General features: G+C 38.8%; 2 protein-coding genes across 3 annotated transcripts; both read left to right on the forward strand.

The window, feature by feature from the left end:
- Window positions 1–247: 247 nt before the first annotated feature.
- On the forward strand, window positions 248–7,991 carry dhx40 (DEAH (Asp-Glu-Ala-His) box polypeptide 40). Of its 2 annotated transcripts, XM_042486445.1 has the most exons (17): window positions 248–574; window positions 961–1,106; window positions 1,962–2,081; window positions 2,208–2,444; window positions 2,533–2,599; window positions 2,677–2,808; window positions 2,958–3,057; window positions 3,178–3,264; window positions 4,456–4,638; window positions 4,735–4,815; window positions 5,231–5,388; window positions 5,858–5,972; window positions 6,147–6,255; window positions 6,544–6,638; window positions 6,758–6,827; window positions 6,966–7,194; window positions 7,371–7,991. In XM_042486445.1, the coding sequence occupies exons 1-17, from the start codon at window positions 403–405 to the stop codon at window positions 7,490–7,492; spliced, it is 2,223 nt and encodes a 740-aa protein (XP_042342379.1). In that variant the 5' UTR covers window positions 248–402; the 3' UTR covers window positions 7,493–7,991. The 2 variants fall into 2 exon arrangements, with proteins under 2 accessions (XP_042342379.1, XP_042342380.1); XM_042486446.1 differs by lacking the exon at window positions 248–574 and having other exon boundaries at window positions 997–1,106; window positions 2,003–2,081.
- An 858-nt stretch (window positions 7,992–8,849) lies between these two features.
- Window positions 8,850–21,104, forward strand: akt2 (v-akt murine thymoma viral oncogene homolog 2). The gene is made up of 14 exons (XM_042486390.1): window positions 8,850–9,250; window positions 11,762–11,937; window positions 12,701–12,832; window positions 12,961–13,072; window positions 14,186–14,339; window positions 15,160–15,291; window positions 15,421–15,486; window positions 15,697–15,765; window positions 16,003–16,125; window positions 16,279–16,407; window positions 17,131–17,345; window positions 18,802–18,889; window positions 18,978–19,080; window positions 19,189–21,104. The coding sequence occupies exons 2-14, from the start codon at window positions 11,892–11,894 to the stop codon at window positions 19,266–19,268; spliced, it is 1,449 nt and encodes a 482-aa protein (XP_042342324.1). The 5' UTR covers window positions 8,850–9,250; window positions 11,762–11,891; the 3' UTR covers window positions 19,269–21,104.
- Window positions 21,105–21,633: the final 529 nt, after the last annotated feature.

Raw genomic sequence — 21,633 nt, forward strand, 5'->3', positions numbered from 1 at the left:
CTACTGAGCTCTTTTTTGACGAACTTATAATAATAATAAACGGACCAATTACAAAAAAGTCCTCGCATCGTGCGGTGCTCGGGCCCTAATTAAAAAACTGTCCGGTCAGACTTTTATTGTGGTGGGGGAGCTTTGGTCATGTGCAGAGCCCTTTAAGAGATTTGTTTATTCTCGTGCACTAGTCATGTGGCCGCAACTCGACCAATAGAAACGCAGAATGGGTTAGTTTGCGGAAGTTATTGAGCAAGCGTGTCGTCTTTGAAACGACAGAGAGAAATGGGAGAGAAGTAGCTCTTTAATAAAGTTTAATATCGTCTGTAGGCACAAACATTAACTCAAACGTGTTCCGCAGGATTACTGTCAGCAATTCTTCAGATGTAAAGTTACCTAGAGTTGTCAATTATGTCCAAATCAACGAGGTGGGAGCCAAAAGAAAATGAGTCGAAACATCTGCCGATTTATAAGCACAAAGCTGAACTTGTTCGGGCTGTTAGAGAGAGCACTTTTCTGGTCGTCACCGGTGAGACTGGCAGCGGGAAAACCACACAACTACCAAAATATCTGCATCAAGCAGGTAAGCTGTAATTTAGATGTCCTACTCCGGCATGAAGTTGATGCTAACGCACAAACAACATCAAGATACAGTTTAATGTGATTTTGTTCACACAACAAACAGCAGCCGCGTCCCATGTAAATTAGTGATGTTAGGATACAAACATTGAGTCATATTTATTTATTTTATTGCATTTTTTTGTGGCCGACTGCACGTTTTTTTAACGTTTCTGTATGTTTTTACATATGTATTTATCTAAGCTAAGGGTATATTTTATTCTACATTGTCTTTCTGCTGTGCTGTGTAATAGTTTGTATGCTTTCAAAAGCCAATAAAAATATGTTTTTAAAAAAAGAATACAAATGTGACCACTGAGATCAAATGTGAACCACTTCCTCTTCTTTAAGGTTTTTGTAAAGATGGCAAAATTGGCATCACCCAGCCCCGCCGGGTGGCTGCTATCACAGTGGCCCAGAGGGTAGCCCAGGAGATGCAGTGCACTCTGGGTAGAGAGGTGGGCTACCAAGTACGCTTTGATGACTGCACATCACAGGTGAGAGACAACAATGACTCATCACTTGTAGAAAATAGAAATAGAAAATTCAATGTGTTTCTTACAAGTATGTGTTCACCCTTTGAAACCTGGAGCAACATCGCATTAATCGTAAACCATTTGAAACTGAGCAAATTGATTCAATTTCTTTCAAAACATGGAAAAAAAGGCAATGAGCAGCTTGGTAAGAAATGATGCACAAATTGCAAGACATAACAAGAAGAAACTTTTTTTTTAAGGGAAAATGTCCTTTTCTATGTCTTGTTTGTCTTGTTCTATCTTTTCTTTTTCTTTCTTTTTCTCTTTTCCTGAATTACAGGTAATGTTATTGTACTGTTTTTTTGGTTTTTTGGTTGTTTTTTTTTTTTTTACCAATTTCTTAATAGTTTTGGATCATTTCCTCTTTGTTGCTCTTTGCCTTCTTCCCATTTTATAGGAAGAATTCAAGCAGGTTTGCCCAGGTTTCAAAGGGTTAAAGGTCCCGTATTATTCTAATTTTCAGGTTCATATTTGTGTTTTGGGTTTCTACTACAACATCTTTACATGCTTTAATGTTTTTTAAAAATGCTTTATTTCTCTATACTGTCTGCCTAAGTATACCTGTATTACCTGTATTCTGAAACGCTTCGTTTGAGCATATTATATAATGTACTTGTGATATCACAACATCACAGAAGTCCTGACGGCTTGTTTAAAGGCACAGCTTCTGAATACAGGCTGTATGCAGTTCTCTGTTGACAAAGTATTTGTATTGAACCTATATCTCCTTTGAAATAATAAAAAAAAAATGAGCTGGAAATCAGATTTTGGCAATATGGGACCTTTAACATGAAAATATGACTATGTTTGAGCCAGAGTACAGTGGTGAAGTACATGACAGACGGCTGTTTGCTCAGAGAGATCCTGGCAGATCCGGTGCTTTCTCAGTACAGTGTCGTAATCTTGGATGAAGTCCATGAACGCAGCCTCAACACAGTGAGTCAAAATACAGTATGACATACACCCAGTATCATTAACATTTATAATTTCTGCACTACGCAGTTTGTGCTTTTTGTCTATGTTTCATTGCATGCTTTGAGTATGGGTTTGTATTCGTTACAGGATATTCTCCTGGGTTTGTTGAAGAAAATGTTCTCAAACCCTGCAAAGGCCAATAAGGGCCGATCTGTCCCTTTGAAGGTGGTGGTGATGTCCGCCACCTTGGAAACTGAAAAACTTTCAGCCTTTCTTGGCGGCTGTCCTGTCTTTGCTATTCCTGGGAGGACTTTTCCTGTCACCTGCACATTTGGTTTTGCTGTGGGACCTAAAGACATTGAGAGCACCGGTTATGTAAAAGAGGTACTGGCTTCAGCTTTAGGTCAAGTGATTTTCTTTATTCTTAAGATTGTTTCAGGAAAAACAACATTTATATTATCTTCCTCCTCAGGTCGTCAAAGTGGCCCTCGATGTGCACACCAGTGAAATGGCAGGGGATATTCTAGTGTTTCTAACAGGTAAATCATAATTAACAAGTTCACAGTGTGTCTTAACCCTGACAAAATCAGTCACATTAATCCTCCATGTTCCACAGGTCAGTCAGAGATTGAGCGTGCCTGTGACTTGCTGTTTGAAAAAGCTGAGTCTATAGACTACCGCTACGATGTGGAGGACCAAACAGTGGAGGGCCTTCTCATTTTGCCACTTTATGGATCCATGCCCACCGGTGAATACACACAACAGCTGGCACAATTTATTCATTGTTGAATAGATAAAAATGGTAGCTTTTTCTCAATTAAGTCAGTATTTTTCTTTGCGATACCACTGTGGTAACACCGACAAAGAAAACATTTATCATTTATGGTGTCATCATAGATCAACAGAGGCAGATCTTTCAGCCTCCGCCTCCAGGAATAAGGAAATGTGTCGTGGCCACAAACATTGCAGCAACATCTCTCACCATCAATGGCATAAAGTGAGTGAGTTGCATTGTCACTGGCTGACAACTAGGCTGCATCACATATACTTGTGTGTGATCAGCTGCTTTAAATATTTCACACAAAACATATCATCCTCCATTACTTTCCTCATGCAGGTACATTGTAGATAGTGGGTTTGTGAAGCAACTCAACCACAACTCAAGGGTGGGCATGGATATCTTGGAGGTGGTGCCCATTTCAAAGTGAGTTTTTGAAGAATTAACTAACTTTTCTTGCTGAAACCTGTGCTATTAAAAGGAAAATGTGCCAGCTTTTTTTAGATGTCTAATCAGTGACCAAGAGGCTGAGTTTTTCAGTTCGCAGAGCCGTGCAGGTAGTGCCTACCTGTATACCAGGATGCATTATGCATGAGCTACTGACACCCATAGCTATTAGCCAGCTAGCATATAGCCATTACTTTATTGGCCAAAACATAGCGTAGCTGAGGTTTTTAAGTTGTAAACCTGCTTAGGCAACAAAATAAAAACCAGGAGGCTCTGTAGTCTGAACCAGCATGAACCAAGATGGCAACACCCTTTATTATTTTCCAGATTGTCCATGGCAGTGCATTACTGCTCCACACCTTTTATTTTTTTACCTTTCACTATAAAAGCCCAACTTAAATTACTTGGAGCATTTTGCTAAAAGGGAAATCAACAAAATAGCTTACAATAGCATTAGGTGGTGAAAATATTCACTCAGTGTACTAATCTGCCCTCTAGCCCCTGCTGGTGATGGTTGTCTTTTTCCAGTTTTTCCAAGTGAGGAGTAAAACTTTCATGCTCACACACACAGAGGCTTCACCAGCGTATGTGACATTTTCAACCAAAAAACTGCCCATGCTCAAATTCATTGCAGCAGAGTGATGCAGTTTCTGTAGGAATCAGAGGCCAATCTGAGCAAAGACACCACCAGTCGGTGTTTCCTATCCTATTGAGGTCCCCACCAACCATATCCTCTTGCACAGCATCTGCATCCTCAGCCGCTTTCTGCTGCATTTGTTTGGCCGTATACTCTGGCTCAAATAAATATGGCTAAATATCAGGGTCAACACTGTAAAGTCCATCTTCGTACATAACATCCTCTGCACTCATATTGTTGCATGCGGGCTACCACAAGCCGAAGTCCAGCCTGTAGTTCTTCCTGTATCCAACCATGTCACTGTTACATCAAATGATGGCAATGGATGCAGGGAGAACAACAGACTTTGCAACTGTGAACTCAGTTTGATTGGTGAGTTTGGCACCCTCTCAAGAATGTATTGCTTCTATTGACTATATTTACCATCAACACTGATTGGACATCCACATAAAAAGTGGCAAATTTTCTCTTGAAGAAAGCTTGCCAACAGAGATTTGGATGGGATTTTTTGGGGGGGGATTTTCTGTGATTAGGAGCGAGGCTCAGCAGAGAGCAGGCCGAGCTGGACGAACCTCAGCCGGGAAATGCTTTCGAATATACACCAAGGAATTCTGGGAGAAGAGCATGCCTGAATATACAGTTCCAGAAATTCAGAGGACAAGTTTGACTGCAGTGATACTCACACTCAAGTGCCTGGGCGTCCATGATGTCATTAGGTACGCTGATACCCATCCTGAGTCTATTTGCTTTCTTATAGCTCATCTTTTTTTGCTCCCTGTACCTTCTTTAGTAATGAGTTGATCTGTTTTTAGGTTCCCATATCTTGACTGTCCAGAGGAAAGGTTTATTCTTGAGGCTTTAAAGCAGCTCTACCAATTTGATGCAATCAACAGGTGAGTGGTTATACCTGTGGACTTGAATCAAGCTTTTGGTTTTCTATGCACAACAGTTATAATAATGATAAGAAATTTATTTATATAGCAAGGCAAAGCTGAGGCTGTAAACCCTAGAGTTAATAAACAGTAATAAAACAATTTAGTCAATAATGCCGACAACAGGCAGACGAGTAAAGACAGAATAAATTAGGGAATTCGGAGCAGAGACATATTCGATAAATACCACAAATAACAAAAAGGCATAGGACACAGAACTCTGATAATAATAACAACAGCAATGATGATAAGCAAGTAAAAAGACAAATTAGAGACTAAAATCAAATGAAAATATAAAAAATTTAAATAGTTGTGGGTTTTAGTAAAATGTTGAAGTAAATGTCATGAACTCCTATCTGTCTGGTGTTTGATGTAGGAGAGGTAGAGTGACTCAGCTGGGCGAGCTGATGGTGGAGTTCCCCCTGCATCCAGGCCTCACCAGGGCCCTGCTCAAGGCTGCCTCGTTAGGCTGCCAGGACCTGCTGCTTCCTGTGGCTGCCATGTTGTCTGTGGAGAACATTTTCATCAGACCAGGTCAGCAATTTGTCTTTAACTGTGTGAAACCTGAAAAAAATACTTTATTTCTTTATGGGAAGAGGGCAATGAGGAATGTAAGATGAAATTACTCAAAAATTTGCAAGAATTTGGTAAAAAGTAAAGGAAAATTATGTGAAAATTAGCACAGAAAACAGTAAAGTAATGTAAAAAATGACGTGGAAAAAAGCGTTTAAAAAGTATGAATAATTCTGAAGCATGATATTCAATTTATAATTATGATAATTGTGTATATCTAGTTTTCTGAACATTTTTATGTAGCCTTTTTTAAAAGTCTTTTTTTTAATCAACTAATTTAAATTTTTTGGCATGTTTTTGGCAAAACGTGTAATTAAAGATTATGAGGTAATGTATTACTTACTGCCATGTTGGTTTAATTATTTAATAATTCAGGAAATGACCCATACAGAGCAATGTAGAGTGAAGACTGACCTCTTCCTGCCTGCAGGCCACCCTGAGAAGCAGAAAGAGGCAGATAAAAAGCACAGAGAGCTGGCTGCCAAGAGCGGCAGCATGAACGACTTTGCCACTCTCCTCAGCGTGTTTCAGTCATGCAAATCCAGGTAAACAACTTGACTGATTAATGCTGCAAGATGCATACATATTATTTAACTTTTTTGCATTCAAAGAAGTGGCCGTGTTAGTCTATCACTTGCTGTGATTTCAAGACATCATTCTGAATGATGTGATATTATAACAGCTATTATAAGTGTGAGCCTTTTTCCTACATCCTGCAGTGACAGACCCTCAGCATGGTGTAAAGATAACTGGGTCCACTGGAGGGCGCTGAAGTCGGCCTTTAGTGTGGAGACTCAGTTGCGAGAGATCCTCCTCCGCCTCCAAGAGGTACAGCAGTTTACTTTTATTTTGGTGTGTTTATCTTGGAGTGTGTTGTGATTGCTTTGCTAAATGTTTTATGTCGCTTTTAACAACATCTACATACAATTCTGCCCATTTATTACTAGCTGTGATAGATAATGCTCACTTCCCACTTCAGTGTCTTACTGGAATATTTGTAATGGATCTCTTTGCAGATTACTGTGGTCAGATGTTTTACTCTGTCATTTATTAATTTATTATTTCATTTGGCAACATAATGATGTAATCATAAATATGAGTGTGACCCTCTTTCAGAAGAGAGATTTCCCTGTGGAGACATTTGATGGCAATAAGAGTGAACTCTTCAGATGCTGCCTGTGCACAGGATACTTCACCAATGTTGCTAGAAGGTATTTTCTGGGTCCATTTAAATAATCAATATTTAATTCTCCTTTGTAGTACTTCTATTATCTGTTAGTAATGTGACCTTTGAATAATTATTCAGTTAATTTTTTGCCACTTTACATAGGTCTGTTGGAAAGGTGTTTTGCACAATGGATGGTCATGGATCCATGGTTCACATTCATCCATCCTCATCGGTAAATGCATTTTTTTTTTTTTTTTAAATCTTGATTAATGAAAAATAATTTTCACAGAGGACAAATTACGTTTGGAATCAAAGTGTCTATGCTTCCTCTCTGATTTCTCCTTTAATTGTGACCCTGTGTTGCTCCAAGCTGTTTGACCAGGAGGCTGAGCTGAACTGGGTCATCTTCCACGACGTGCTGGTGACCTCACGAGTTTATATCAGGACTGTATGTCCTATTCGATACGAGTGGGTGAAGGACTTGTTACCTAAACTCCATGAGGTGGACGTCTATGAGCTGAGCAGTGTGGCACGAGAAGAAGTCACTGATGAGGAGATGGTGAAATGGGAGACCAGGGAGGCAGCTAAAAGGCCACCAGGTTTTCAGAATTCATCATTCTGTGTTTTAAAACCGTGATCTTATACAGCTTAATGGTTAATGCCAATTCTCCTTGATATGATTGTGTATGTAATGCTCAAAATTGAAGAGTTCCCTTTTAATGAAGACATATAGTAATTTATATCAAACTAATAGATTACTTTGTTATTTTTTCAGAGGTTTCTACTGAGGATGCCATGAAGAAGCTGGAGAAACGAAACAACGAGGCCTCTGTCAGCGATGCTCGTGCTCGATACCTGCAACGAAAACAACAAAGACAACAAAAAAAAGCTCTTTGATAGAAAGGGCTTTCTTCAGAGGACTTGATTCATACAGTGTATCACAAAGGAGCATTTTAATCCCTCCACAGCTGTGATAGCGGTGACTAGAGGCATTATATTGTCAGATTGTCCATCTGTCTCATTTTTGTGAATGAGATTGGAGGGAATTTCTTAAAATTTGAACATTAACTTTAACTCTTCTGAATTAAGCAATTAGATTTTTGTGGTCGTAGGTCAAAGGTCACTATGACCTTGTCTGTGTCATTCCCATCAATGCAATATCTCAAGAGCACCTTGTGGACTTTTGGTTGAGGGGGGATATTTGGTCAGAAACTGAACTGGTGACATTAATCCTTGAGTGTTCACCTTGAAACTGTGCTGACTGTATAGATCTTCTATGCTGCTGCAGAGAAGATGTGTGTGTTACATCCATGTTTTGACAGACATGGATGTAAACTGTAACTACAATATGACTGTTTTGCGGAGGTATACAACCACAAGGTTGTGATTCTAGTTGGAAATGATATGAGTAATAAACATTTGTTACATTTCTAACACTGGCTCTCTTCTTTAATCACTCAACTTTACACACAATGCTGTAGCAGTAGTTGGGTCATGCGTGTCAAGGTTCATATGTAAAGAAAATTGGTGCTTTGTACTTAAACTGTGAGTAGATCCCATGAAAACTAAGTTTAAAGTGGAGGTTTCGAACACTGGGTAGAAAGAGACAAAAGTCTCTGAGATAATCTGTAAACCAGCTTTGTACAGTTAGGGAGAGGTTAAGGTTACAGTATAGTACTTGATGTACTTTCACACTGACTGTTCAGGTGCAGTGAACCCACTCTGGCCTCCTGTGTCACCTCCTTTTGTGTGCATCTGCGGGGAAGATGTGTGTGTTGCATCCATATTTTGACATACATGGATGTAAACTGTATATGCAATTTGACTTTTGTGGAGGCAAAACAGGTGGTAATTCTAGTTGGAAATTATAATTAAATAATAAAAATTTGTTACATTTCTAACATTTTCTTTAATCGGCCACCTTTACACAATATGCTATAGCAGTAGTATGCTCATGGGTCTTTTAAAAAGGTTCCCATGGAAAGAAAATTGCTTTGTACTTAAACATGAGTAGATTTGAAGAAAAACTAAATTTAATGAGGTAAAAAAAAACCCACACATTTTTGACACATTTTAGTTTTTTTTTTTTCTAAAACAACGTCTATCTAGAGACAATCTGTAGACCATCTGTGTGCAGTTGGAGTGAGGTTAAGGTAACAGTATAGTACTTGATGTACTTTCACACCGACTGTTCAGGTGCAGTGGACCCTCGCTGGCCTCTTACGTCACTTCCTTTTGTGTGCGTCTGCGGGGCTGCTGTACTGTCTGGCTGGGACGGAGGGCTTCCACGCTAAGCAGGCGACTGACCACATTAAACCCATCAAGAGGCGGTTTTATCTGTCCGTAATTGGGAAATTATTTGTATTCGACACAAATATCCATCAGGTTGGAGCTCAGCGGACTTTATTCTCTCTCTGGCTCGCTTGCATACGCTTCAGTGAACCACTGCAGCAGCAACAGACCAAGCACGCCGCCGCCGCCGCTGCTGTTGTTGTGAGAGAAGAAAACAAGCTCGGCGAGCTAAGCTGTGTGATCATTGACAGAGTTCAATACACACAAGCTTCAAGTGATAACTGGTGGGAGCTTTGTACAGCCTTACCTCCAAGCCTCTTCAAGAAAACAACAGCTGGGACTTTTTTTGTCGCTGGTGTCGAGGTAAGAAAAGCCAGGGTAATGAGAACTAGTGGCTAACTGACATGCTAACTAGCCGTTAGCTTGGAAGCTATTTTGGCTAGCTGCCTTGTTTGGTCGTAATGCGGTCATGGTCAGTGTCCTCACTGCTGTCTGTCTGTCTGCCGCGCCACTTGGACAAACTGCCCATCAGCTATAGTTTAGTGTTGTAGCAACTTGTTTATTGCAGTGTTACGATAGAAAAGCTAACGACCTATCTTGGACTCGGAAGGTAACGTTTGTTGACTTTGCCTCAGTTAGCTATCGTTACTCTTAAAGGATAAGGATGTGTCAACGAGACGTTAATGATCCGCTAACGTTAGGCACCTTGTGTTTGTGCTGGGTACACTGTAATTTTTCAGACATTGATTAACTGCAATTAGCTAACAGGGTAGCTATGTAAGGTATTGCTATTCATGCTCTCCAGTGGTGGAATTTAACAAAGTAGATTTACTCAAATACTGTGCTTGAGTCCGGATTTGGGGCACTTGTACTTGGCTTGAGTCTGTTGTTATCATGCCATTTTATACTTCGAAGTTACTCCACTGCATTTAAGAGGGAAATATTGTACTTTTTACTTAGCTACATTTATGTGAAAGCTTTACTTATTATTATATTTTACTTATTAAGATTTTTGCTTAAAAGGCACAAGAAGAGGAAGAAATTTCTATATTATGTTTTATCATAAATTAAACTACAGAACATACATTTATTTGAATAGTATAAAATTTAGTAGTTGTACTAGTGATATATACATGTATATATGTATGTGTGTATATATGATATGATGTGGTACTTTTACTTTTAATATTTTCAGTACATTGTCCTGACTAAACTTACTTACTTTCACTTAACATTTTCAATGTAGGACTTTTACTTGTGAAAGAGTATTGTTGTTACAGTGGGGTATTTTCACTTTTATTCAAGTAAAGGATCTGAATACTTTGTCCAACACTGATGCTCGTGAAGGTTTGACTAGACAATTTTGTCCATATCCTGTTTATAAGAGCATTGAACTTGTAACTGGTGGACAAGGTCCACTTGCACAAAGTTATTGTGCTTTGTATTTATTGTCTCAAAGAGCAGCCACTGTGACTCTAGCCATTCAAATTAGTAGTTATGAACAGCTGTGGATGCACCTCTGATGGCCGTAACAAAGTCTGAAGTCGTGAAGTTGTCGTTATCTTTGTAAACAAAGCAGTTCAAACAGTCTTTGTAATCTGGTTACTGTATGCACTGTAATATTCAACCCCATCACTTTCACTGAAATACTGCGAAATTCTGCTAAACCTATTATCTAACATAAGCTGTTGATTCAGGGCTGACCCTGGATCACCAAGGCCTCTCCACAAAAACATTAAGCAAGAGCTGTGGGAGGCTTTTACAACTGACAATACAGAGCTTTCCATTTTGCTTATTGTGAGCACTGTTGCATATTTGGCAGATATTTACTTGGCATCACAAGAGTAAAAATATCTACCATTTTTAGACATGGCACTGAAACTCTTTTGAAGTTCAGGGAGATGATGCATGAGATGATGGAGGTGCCTGGAGTCTTAATATCTAGCTTGTGGTCATGATAGTCATTATGCTAGTCTCATTTCGATGTCAATGCCATAAGTGTCAGATGGTCAGATATGAGGTCGTGAGAAGACGTGCAGATTTCAGCAGTTTTCTTTGTTGTGGAGTTGTTTCAAGTCAACAGAGCGCCTCAGAAGGTGAGGAAGTTATTCAAGCGCAGTGCTGTGGTGACAACACTCAGATAGGCATCAAGAACAATACAGTTTTGAAATATGGGTTTCACTTTATGTCTTCAACAACACCCTCCCGGCTGTAGTTTTACTTTCTTTATGCCCCATCTCACATATATTTTTTATATATAATTTTTTTACCTCTTTTATTCAAAGGGATAAAATTAATTTTAAATAGTCCTAAGTCACACAGCTGTTTTTCTCACACCTTTACAAGCCAGCAGAGGTGTTGCAGTTTAGCAAAGAGTAACAGTGTGTGATATTTGTGAGTTGTTGTTTTTTTCAACTAATACAAGTGGTTTAAAGCCTTTGAATTGTAATTGCGTGATAAAGCTACAACCAGGCTATGACTAACATTGTTTTTGTATTTTAGGTATTATTTGTCCCCTTTATTTAATTCAATTTTATTAATAAAGCCTGATTTCGTAAATCACAATTTGCCTCTGAGGGCTGTACACCACATGACCTCCCTGTGTCCTTGTACCCTCACAGTGTATAAGGAAAATTTCTCCAACAGAAAACCTATTACAAGTGAAAAAAATGGTAGAAACCTCAGGAAGAGCAACTGAGGACGGGTCCCTCTTTCAAGACGGACAGATGTGCAATGTCGTGTTGACTGAACAATAAAATTACAGTAATCAATATGACATATTGAAACAAAGGAAAGAGAAAGAAAGAAAGGGAGGGAGAAAGTTACTAATTATGTCTTTCGCACTAACAGCATTTCTTTGTTCTTTTCCTCCAGGTGTTACATGATATATATTATTTTTTTATCTGAGCCACCGTCGGGGCACCTGACCAATAGGAACAGTTTGCACAATTTTCACCAGCTCGTCTGAAGCCCCCTCCCAACCCAGACAGTCTTCTGCCCCAGCATGAATGAAGTCAGTGTTGTGAGAGAGGGATGGCTCCACAAGAGAGGTAAGGGGGGCCCTTGTGTTCCCTGTCCATCTTCTGAGTATACATTTAAGTCATACAGTCCATGTTAAATGTGTATCTTGAGTATTAAATACTAGACCTGTAAGGTATCTGTCAAGTTTATAGGTTCGTCATTAATGGAGAACAGCTGTGCTCAGCTTGGTGTAGTCCAGGGGTTGACAGATTATTGGCCTGGCCAATTATTGGGCTGTTATTTGGCATTTTGCTGATTATCTGTATTGGCGTTTTATTTTAATGATTGCCAATAAAATTAATTGATTAAAAAATTGCAAAGAAAATGTCAGCATGACATGAACTTTTATTTTGTAAAACCTCAGGGAGCTGTTTTTATGTATCCATTTTTAATTTAAAGTTTCACTTAACTTTATTTTTAAAAAGTTGCTGGGAACATGCCGTATATGATGTTGAAAGTTTCGGTTTTGATCAAAACATTTGCTAAAGGCATTTAAACAAAGTTTTGTGTTGTAGTTTTTAATATTCCAAATTCTAAATGTTGAAAGAAAGTTTTGCATTCTTATTAGAAATGCTTTTCCAAATATTGGTTATCAGTCTTATTAACAACTAATAATTGGTATCGGCCCTGGAAAAAAACAATATTGGTCAACTGCTAGTTCATTCACTTAAACTGGATTCCTTTTGTTATAATGATGTGACATGGAAGCCAAAATTAACCCCAAACACACAAGCAAATAGTCAAACATTAGAACAAAGTTGGATCAAAAAACTCCACCTGTCTGTTTTCCAGGTGAATACATTAAAACGTGGCGGCCTCGTTACTTCATCTTAAAGAGCGATGGCTCCTTCATTGGCTACAAAGAGAAGCCTGAGGTGTCCAGTGACCACAACCTCCCGCCGCTCAACAACTTCTCCGTCGCAGGTCTGTTTTCCCTTCTGGCTGGCAAATTTCTGCAAGTGCCAGATTAAACTTTGAAAGGTTCTTTTCTATGGTTATGTTGTAAGTGCCTTCAGTTATTCAGTGTTTTCTGATATGTTTCTGCCCTGTAGAATGCCAGCTGATGAAGACAGAGCGCCCGAGGCCTAACACATTTGTCATTCGATGCCTGCAATGGACCTCAGTTATTGAGCGGACCTTCCATGTAGACAGCAACGAGGAGAGGTAAAACACTTTCATCCCAAGGCTTTTAGTTTAAGTCATATTCTCTGTCTCTTTGGTAGAAAAAGGCCTGGTGAAAATATGAGCCACCTGTAGCGGACTTAGGCCAGTACATCTGAAAATTAAATTCATGTGTAAAACAGACTAGTTAACTCTGCTGAGTCTCGGCCTAGTAAAACTTTTTTTCTTGTTGCCTCCTGCTTCCAGTTATGAGTTACAGAATACAATTCTACAATTCTACAATTTCATTTAGCAGACGCTTTTATCCAAAGCGACGTACAACACAAGCAAGAATTTAGACTTAAGGAATAGTGGTGCAGAACACCCAAACTGCCTGTTTAGTTGTTCTCACTAATATTTTTTTCTATCGTCAGACATGAATAAGTTCAAAGTTAAATCAGCTGTTTACAAATGCAAGCTCTTCTTTGTTACTGCGCTTTTGCACTGAAGCAACAGTCAGATCATCTTTAAAGTGATTCATGTTTGACAGGGTAAATATAAATACAAATTTTTGGAAAGGATTTGTGGCTTAGTTTAAATAGAAGGCCAAAATGAATGAAAAGAATGAAATGCATTTTCAGATTTCGTTTAGTATGGACATAGCCCAAGCCTCCTGTCTCTATTGTATTAGAATGGATATTACAGAAGTATTGAAAGTGGCTTGAGGAAAAATGTGATTTAAAATTTGTTTTACATGAGATAAACATAACACATAGCAAGGACAGAAAGAGACAAGGTTCAAAATTTAGTAGGAAAGACCATCATGCTTGAAACAGAATTCAATGCCAGATTAGACCTGATTATTCACCCCTAACCCAAGCAGTCATTGAGTTTTGTTTACATCAGTTCTGCCAAGCACTAAATCCCGGCAGCCCCCCAGATTAACCTCTACCTTCTAAATTTAGCTTGCTAGACTACCGTTTTTCCTTTAAGATATATTTTTGGCACAACATCTGAACCATCTGTCTGCATACAAAGAGTTGGCAAAAACATGTCATTGCTAACTACAATTTGTACCTTAAGGCAAAACTTCTGCCAATTCAAATGTTTACGGAATTGATTCAGAGTAATGTGGACAGATTTGATAAAGGTAACGTGTGTTTTGTCCTGGGTCAGGGAGGAATGGATGCGATCGATCCAGGCAGTGGCAAATAGCCTGAAGAGTCAGCAGCAGGATGAGGAGCCCATGGAGATTAAATTTGGCTCACCAAGTGACAGCAGCGGCACAGAGGAGATGGAGATTGCTGTGTCCAAATCCCGCACAAAAGTGGTCAGTATTTGCACAAGCAGCGCCTGGCAGCTGAGCGTATGCTGTGTTTGTCCAGCTAAGCTCATCTTTATTGAGCAAGTTGTTTAAACTTTAAGCCTCTTTCTCAAAGCTTTTTTTTTTTTTTTTTTTTTGGTGAAACAACCTTTAAATGAGCAGAGGGCAACATTTGTGTTCATATTTGTCTAGTACTGAATCTTTTAGATGGTTTTCAGTGGTTCTGACTGTTGACATACTGCATATTTAGGTACTTTATATGGTTACTGATCAAGTCAAAGTTTGTGGTTCTTCAAAGTATTTTGATTATTTTGTAAAAAAGAATGTTTTGATACTTTTGTGGGCTTATCCTTATTTGAATAAGTGTCCTGCTTGTACATTGTATTTGATATTATTCAAATAGTGATCAGTGTCCACCTTGTGTTACACACCTATCACTATATTTTGGCAAAAGGCTTTTAAATAATTTTCATCGGTGTTGAAAATGTTCCACCTCCTCACTGCTGTTTTTCAAGTGTTAATTTAAAGGCTTGGTCCTACAGTTTTAGGAGAATCATTTAAAGCTATTTCAGCGTAAAATGTCATGTCTCACATGCATGAGAAAAATGTGTGTGTTAGAGTGCATCATATGTAAAGCAACAACATCAGCAGTGGGGACGGTACAATAGGGAGCTGCTGACTCATCCAAATGCTTATTACAGGCCAGTACTTTTTAAAGACAGGCCATTATATATATTTTTATATTATATAAGAACACATTTTAAGTCCTATCAAAACTCACAGATGCACATTTGCTGTGGCTTGTCTTTGAACATTTTTCCTACAGACCATGAGTGATTTTGACTATCTGAAACTGCTGGGAAAAGGGACATTTGGTAAAGTGATCCTGGTGAAGGAGAAGGCCACAGGGATGTACTACGCCATGAAAATCCTCCGCAAAGAAGTCATCATTGCTAAAGTTAGTGCTGATCCCACCACAGTAAAATCTTGACTTTAAATTGTTTTGCAACAGCAATGTTATTTATTAGTATGGGGTTTCTCTGGTTGCATGTATTACATATGTGTATATGATTGTGTATTTTTCTAGGATGAGGTGGCACATACAGTTACAGAAAGCAGAGTTCTCCAAAATACGCGGCATCCCTTTCTAACGGTGAGTTTTCTAACGGCAACTTTCCAAAGTTGATGGGAGGGGAGGCAATTATGGGGAAAGATAGTTGATTGTTGAGCCTCATTTCCAGTTTGTCAAATACTGATGGAACCTGGCAATCAACTGTCATTCTCCAAAGTCACCTACTTCACCTTAAAGGGACCATTAAATCTGTGAAATAGGGATGCTTATATTTGTTTTCCTCTTCAACAGACACTAAAATATGCATTTCAAACGCATGACCGGCTATGCTTTGTGATGGAATATGCAAATGGAGGAGAAGTAAGTTTTCTACTTTATCTGGCCTCAAATTGTGTTCAGTGTGTTAATATACCAGTTAATGACCTATAATCCAAAAATTCTGATTACAAAGCTGTTTTCTAAATGACTGTCGACAGGCAGAGAGAAATGTTTCAACACCTGCATAAAAAATTGACCCCAATAATGAGTAGTATCTCAATGAACATGGGGAATTATTCTGTCCCTTATTCCTGTATCTGCTTTTTTACTCCTTTTCAGCTCTTCTTTCACTTATCGCGGGACAGAGTGTTCACAGAAGACAGAGCAAGATTCTATGGTGCAGAAATAGTGTCAGCACTGGAGTACCTACACTCACGAAATGTAGTTTACAGGGATTTAAAGGTAAGGTGACTGCTTGCTCTGACATTATAGTATTTATTTATTGCAAATAAGATATAGGGGTTTTTGTTATATGCTATAACCATAGATTATTATACAATCTAGATCTGAGATACATCTGTATCGGTCAACTAATAGAAATCTTCCCCTGCACAGCTGGAGAACCTCATGTTAGACAAGGACGGCCACATAAAGATAACAGACTTTGGGCTGTGTAAAGAGGGGATCACAGACGGCGCCACCATGAAAACCTTCTGTGGAACCCCGGAGTACCTGGCACCTGAGGTAACTCCATAATGGATGTGGACGATGATGTAAATAAGCACTGATGCCGCTGAGCTGGATGAACATATGGTTGAAATTATTTTTGATAAGTTTGTAGCTTCATGTATGAGTGTTTTGGAGCAGCTTTGTTGACTTAACTGTGTGAAAACCTCTAAGGACAGAAATTTAGCTGGTAGAACTGGTTGTCAAATCACAGTGTTGGTGCAACAATGGTGCAACAATACAATGCGAATGGTAAGTAATGGCTAGTTAACCTGTAGAATATTGATAATCATCAGCCTCCTGGGATTGGAAAGTTTGCTCTTTGTGTTTGTTGTTTTCTGGCAGAGATGCATCCACAGCAGACTTCGTCTCCTCTGAGCTGAACTGCTGTAAAACGAGTTTGTTTACATTAAGTCAGTTAAATAAAGTCATTTTATATCTGTAAATAGCACTTATTTGAATTATTTGGGGGCTTTTTGCCCGATGTGACCATTAGGTTCCAGGGTCCTCTGGTTCTGTAATGTGATGAAAAACACTAGGAGGTATAATGGACTATTTCCACTGAAAGCATTATCTTGACTTTGCCAGATGATAATTTATAAGCTGAGATGGCTGCTGCTAAAAACAAAAAATCCAAATCTATAATCTATAAAGGGCTGTAATATTAGAATAAAAAAAGATTCTCCTGCACTGATATTCTGGTTTTGTTTCTCTCCCAACTCTTCATTCATACCCTGTCAGGTGCTAGAGGACAATGACTATGGACGTGCAGTGGACTGGTGGGGACTGGGTGTGGTCATGTATGAGATGATGTGTGGTCGGTTGCCCTTCTACAACCAGGATCACGAGCGTCTCTTTGAGTTAATCCTCATGGAGGAGATCCGCTTTCCCAAGAACCTGGCCCCTGAAGCCAAGGCCCTGCTCGCCGGCCTGCTCAAAAAGGACCCCAAACAGAGGTTCGTGGTTGCAGCTACTGTATGTTTTTACAACATAGGTCTCTGTCATCAAGCAATAATTTAGTAAATGCAAAAAGAATTCTTTGTGTGGATAATTAAGATCAAAATCAGAGGATGATAATGTAATAATGATGTCTCTTATAGTGTCTTTCTGTGAACCGAACTGGCAAGCATCACTAATTATTTCTGTAGTTGAAAGTCTGAAATAAAAATTGTACCCAAATATATTTTTAAGATATTTAACCAAAACAAAAGCTTAAAATATTTTTAAAGTCATTTTTTTTTTAAAAAAACTTAAAAAAACAGTAGACATAAAAGACATAATAAAAGCATTTCAATCTATTAAGCAGCATTTCGAAATGATAATTTTATGCACCGCTGCTGTTGCTTAAGATTTTCATTGTTACACAACAGATTATTAAAGGTATACTATGCAAGATATTTAAAAAAAATCATAGACTTTTACAAAAGTCACTCCTCTAAATCACACCTTATGGCCCACTAGAATATGTAGCAGTGTTTTCCTGTGGAGAGACTCTGCCCTCTGCCTGAACTTTCTTATTTTCTTATTATTGTGTTGTTTTCTCAAAGTTCCTGGCCACAGCATGTAGAGGAGGTCAGGACTATAAAAAGGTTACCAGGTGCCATACCATAAGCAGCACGCATCCAAGAGGAAGCTTGGAAAACAGCGAACACAGTGTTTAAAAAAAAAAAAAACGCAAATATTATGAGGTGAAATGTAAAGCGTACAACGCTGGGGTTGGCTTTCGCTTTCACCAGCAATACTGTTTACAGATTCCTGCACAGTGTACCTTTAAAGTCAAATTTTATTTTTGAGACGAAAAAAACACTGTGAAAATTACATAGGCGATGGCGTGTGGAGGGTCAGGGAGTTATCATTCTTTGGCATTTTCGCCTTTATTTGACAGATTACAGTGTTGAAACAAGGGAGAGAGGAGTCTTCACTCTAAAAAACAAGGCTGTTCAGCCGAATTACCGGCTCCTGAAGATGCAGCAGCACAGCTCCAGGAGAACATTGTCTTCCTTGGATTTTGTACCATGTCCGTAGCACTCAATTAGTTTGCTGAATCCTCCATTGTGCTCGGGGGCACCACATATTCAGCTATAAAATATGTAACCACATTATTAAGCCTTTGTTCCTTCTTGATTAGTTTTGGTACAGGGTAATGGCTATAAACAGGGACATAATAGATTGTTGTTTTGGTCTAGCCCCAGTGTTTCTGGGAACAGGCGAAGAACACCTGACTTTTGTACATGGAGCACTTGCCTGGCTTAGCAACACGTGCACCTGTAAGTAGTCAGGAAATGAAAAATAAATTGGTTTATACTAGTCAGAAGGGAACAATACGTTTGTAATGACTGTTGGCACAATAATCTGAATAAAGGAAGGGTAGCTGGTGAATGGGTGGTGATGATTAAGTGTTTTTGTTTACAGACTTGGAGGCGGACCAGATGATGCCAAAGAAGTGATGAGCCACAAGTTCTTCACCTCCATCAACTGGCAGGATGTTCTTGAAAAAAAGGTGAGTTTAAACAAAAAAAACAAAATATTTTGACATTTAAAATAAGATATTTAGATTGTAAAATGACTGACATCTTTCTTCTCTTTAGCTTATTCCACCCTTCAAACCCCAGGTGACATCAGAGACGGACACGCGTTACTTCGATGATGAGTTCACAGCACAAACAATAACAATAACTCCTCCCGACAAGTGTAAGTATATCAGTCATTTGGCTTTAATATTGGATTTAAGTGCTTTTAGGCATTTATGTGTGTTTTGAACTCATATTTTTTCCCTCTCTCCCTTTGTGTGTGCTCCAGATGACAGTTTAGATGCAGAGGATTCAGATCAGCGCACGCACTTCCCCCAGTTCTCCTACTCTGCTAGCATACGAGAATGATCACTCAGACTCTTGAGCAAGCAGGCAGGCTAACACACGATCACAATCCCACATACACACTTGCACTGCTGGGGAACGACACAAACAAAAACTGGCACAAGACACATTTTCATTCGGTCTTTAACGCACACACACACACACACACACAGACACGCACACACACATCCTGGCAAATCAGACAAGACAGGGATCATCGAGTATGAAATGAACACACAGGCCGCGAATGACTGACCTCAGCAGGTTTGTGTGGATAGACTGGCAGCTTTGTATCTGTGTGTCCTCTCAGGGCTGGCTTTAGGCTTCCCTGCAGGACCTCCGCTGCACTACACTGGGGTACCACATCAAAGCCTTGACACTTTGAAAAAAACCAGGTTATGCCAGCAAGTACCACCTCTTTACCAGCTGTACCCATGCTTCACACACACATACCAACCCATGCATAGACTGCATATATATACACACACAAATGTACTTGATAGAATTTTAAAAAAAAAAGCATAATCAAAATTAGGAACATGGAAAAGATTTGGGGAAGAAGACAAATTTTTATTTCATCGATTGTTACGGTTTTAACTGTAAAGCCATATTTCTGCATTTTTTGTGATTTTTTTTTTTTTTGGTTGTTTTTATTATTTTTATTTTAACAAGTGCTCTTTCTGGAACTTGCTGTTACAAATCAAGTGTGGGACTGTTCCTACAGTAAGGGGGAAATGGGGAAGAGGGGGAGGGGAAGGAGGGTTGCCATTTCTGTGTTTGCACTGCTCGTGTGTATAAGCGAATGGATGAGTGGACGTGTGAATGGATGTATGATGTATGAACTACCATTTTTATTCTCAACCATCCATTTGTGTCTGTTTTCATGCATGTTTTTAAACTCTGAACTATTGCTGGAATATCGATGAGAGGACACAACAGGACACACTCAATGGCCTTTTTTTTTAAAGGGAACAAGCATGTAATTTATGAATGCTGTGACCAGCTTGGCACTAAACTGACTCAGTCAGGAATAGAAACAGATCTCTTGCATGGCTAACCTTTGCTTAAAAAGCTGCATTAATTTAACTGAAAGCAGTCAGGCTCTTAGAGTTTGTGTCACTGTATCCAGACTGACTTACAGACCAACTAGCTGCTGGTTAGAGGTGTAAGTGTTTTCATGAGGCCAGTCGCACTATGTGTTGAAGAGAGCAAGAACATAAGGAAAGAGGAGCATAGACTAGACGCTTGACCACACTTGTTCCCCAACTTATCTAGAGAGACCAATGTAGACGCACACAGCCACTCGCTGTCCTCCATCCAGTGATTCTCACTCCCTAGCTGAAGAGTTAGGCACCAATCTTTTGTTCATTTTCTATTTGTAATATCAGTAAGTTTTAAAGATATTTTTTTAATGTTCCCATATTTAAAAAAATGAGAGTTCAATTGTTGTCAAGTCTTTGTAATAAGGCCAAAAACTGACTGATTTGGTGGACGTTTAACACTTCAAATGATTCCACGTCTGATGTTTAGAACCCTTTATTTGTGTTTTTTTTCTTTTATGATGTTATTTAGGCACTTAAATCTGAGTAGTTATATGTCTGGAACATCAGTCTGCAGGTTTACAATCCAACTTAACGCTGCATGAGCTGGTTGACCAACCTTCAACCTGCTGACAGGGCAAACGAATCAAAACACCAGCTGATGCATTGTTACGTTGAAATGAAAATGTGCATACTTTGAGTCATGAGGGCACATGATAACACACACAAGTGCTCATATTGACACAAGTATTTTATATTCCATACTGCTGGAAGAGATGTTGGTTGCTCTTTGAGCTTCATTAAAGGAACATCAAGTTTGTTTTTCGTTTCTCATTGTTTTGTTTTTGTCTGTTTATATTTCTCCTTTTTTGTCCATTTATTTCTCAAATTTTGGAGACACGTTGTCTTGTTTAAGTATACATTATATAAAAATTATATATTAAAAGTTTTAAATGGCTTTCTTTTTGATTACGCTCTTCATTTCAAGGGGTTTCCATCAGAGGAATGTTTATTCTAATGAATTTATCTTGTATGGACATTACTTCTGTTTTGCTTTATCACATACCTTTGGCTCAACTGAATACATTGTTCATAATTTGCAAAATTTTGCATATATATGACAGGAAAGTCAACATCAGCTTGACCATTCTTTTCTAAACTAGAAGAGAGACTAAGTCCCTACGTAACAGTTGTACTTCTTTTAAAAAAAATTCATACAGTGTTGGAACAAAGTATATATGACCCATTTTTTGATTTAGACTGCAGAGTGGAGAATAATCAAATTGGTAGCTTAATACCTTTTTATCTTTCATTCTCAGCAGAGCGCTTATTCAATGATTTTCAAAGTT

This window comes from Plectropomus leopardus, chromosome 5 (genome assembly GCF_008729295.1).
Source record: "Plectropomus leopardus isolate mb chromosome 5, YSFRI_Pleo_2.0, whole genome shotgun sequence".
NCBI classification, from domain to species: Eukaryota; Metazoa; Chordata; class Actinopteri; order Perciformes; family Serranidae; genus Plectropomus; species Plectropomus leopardus.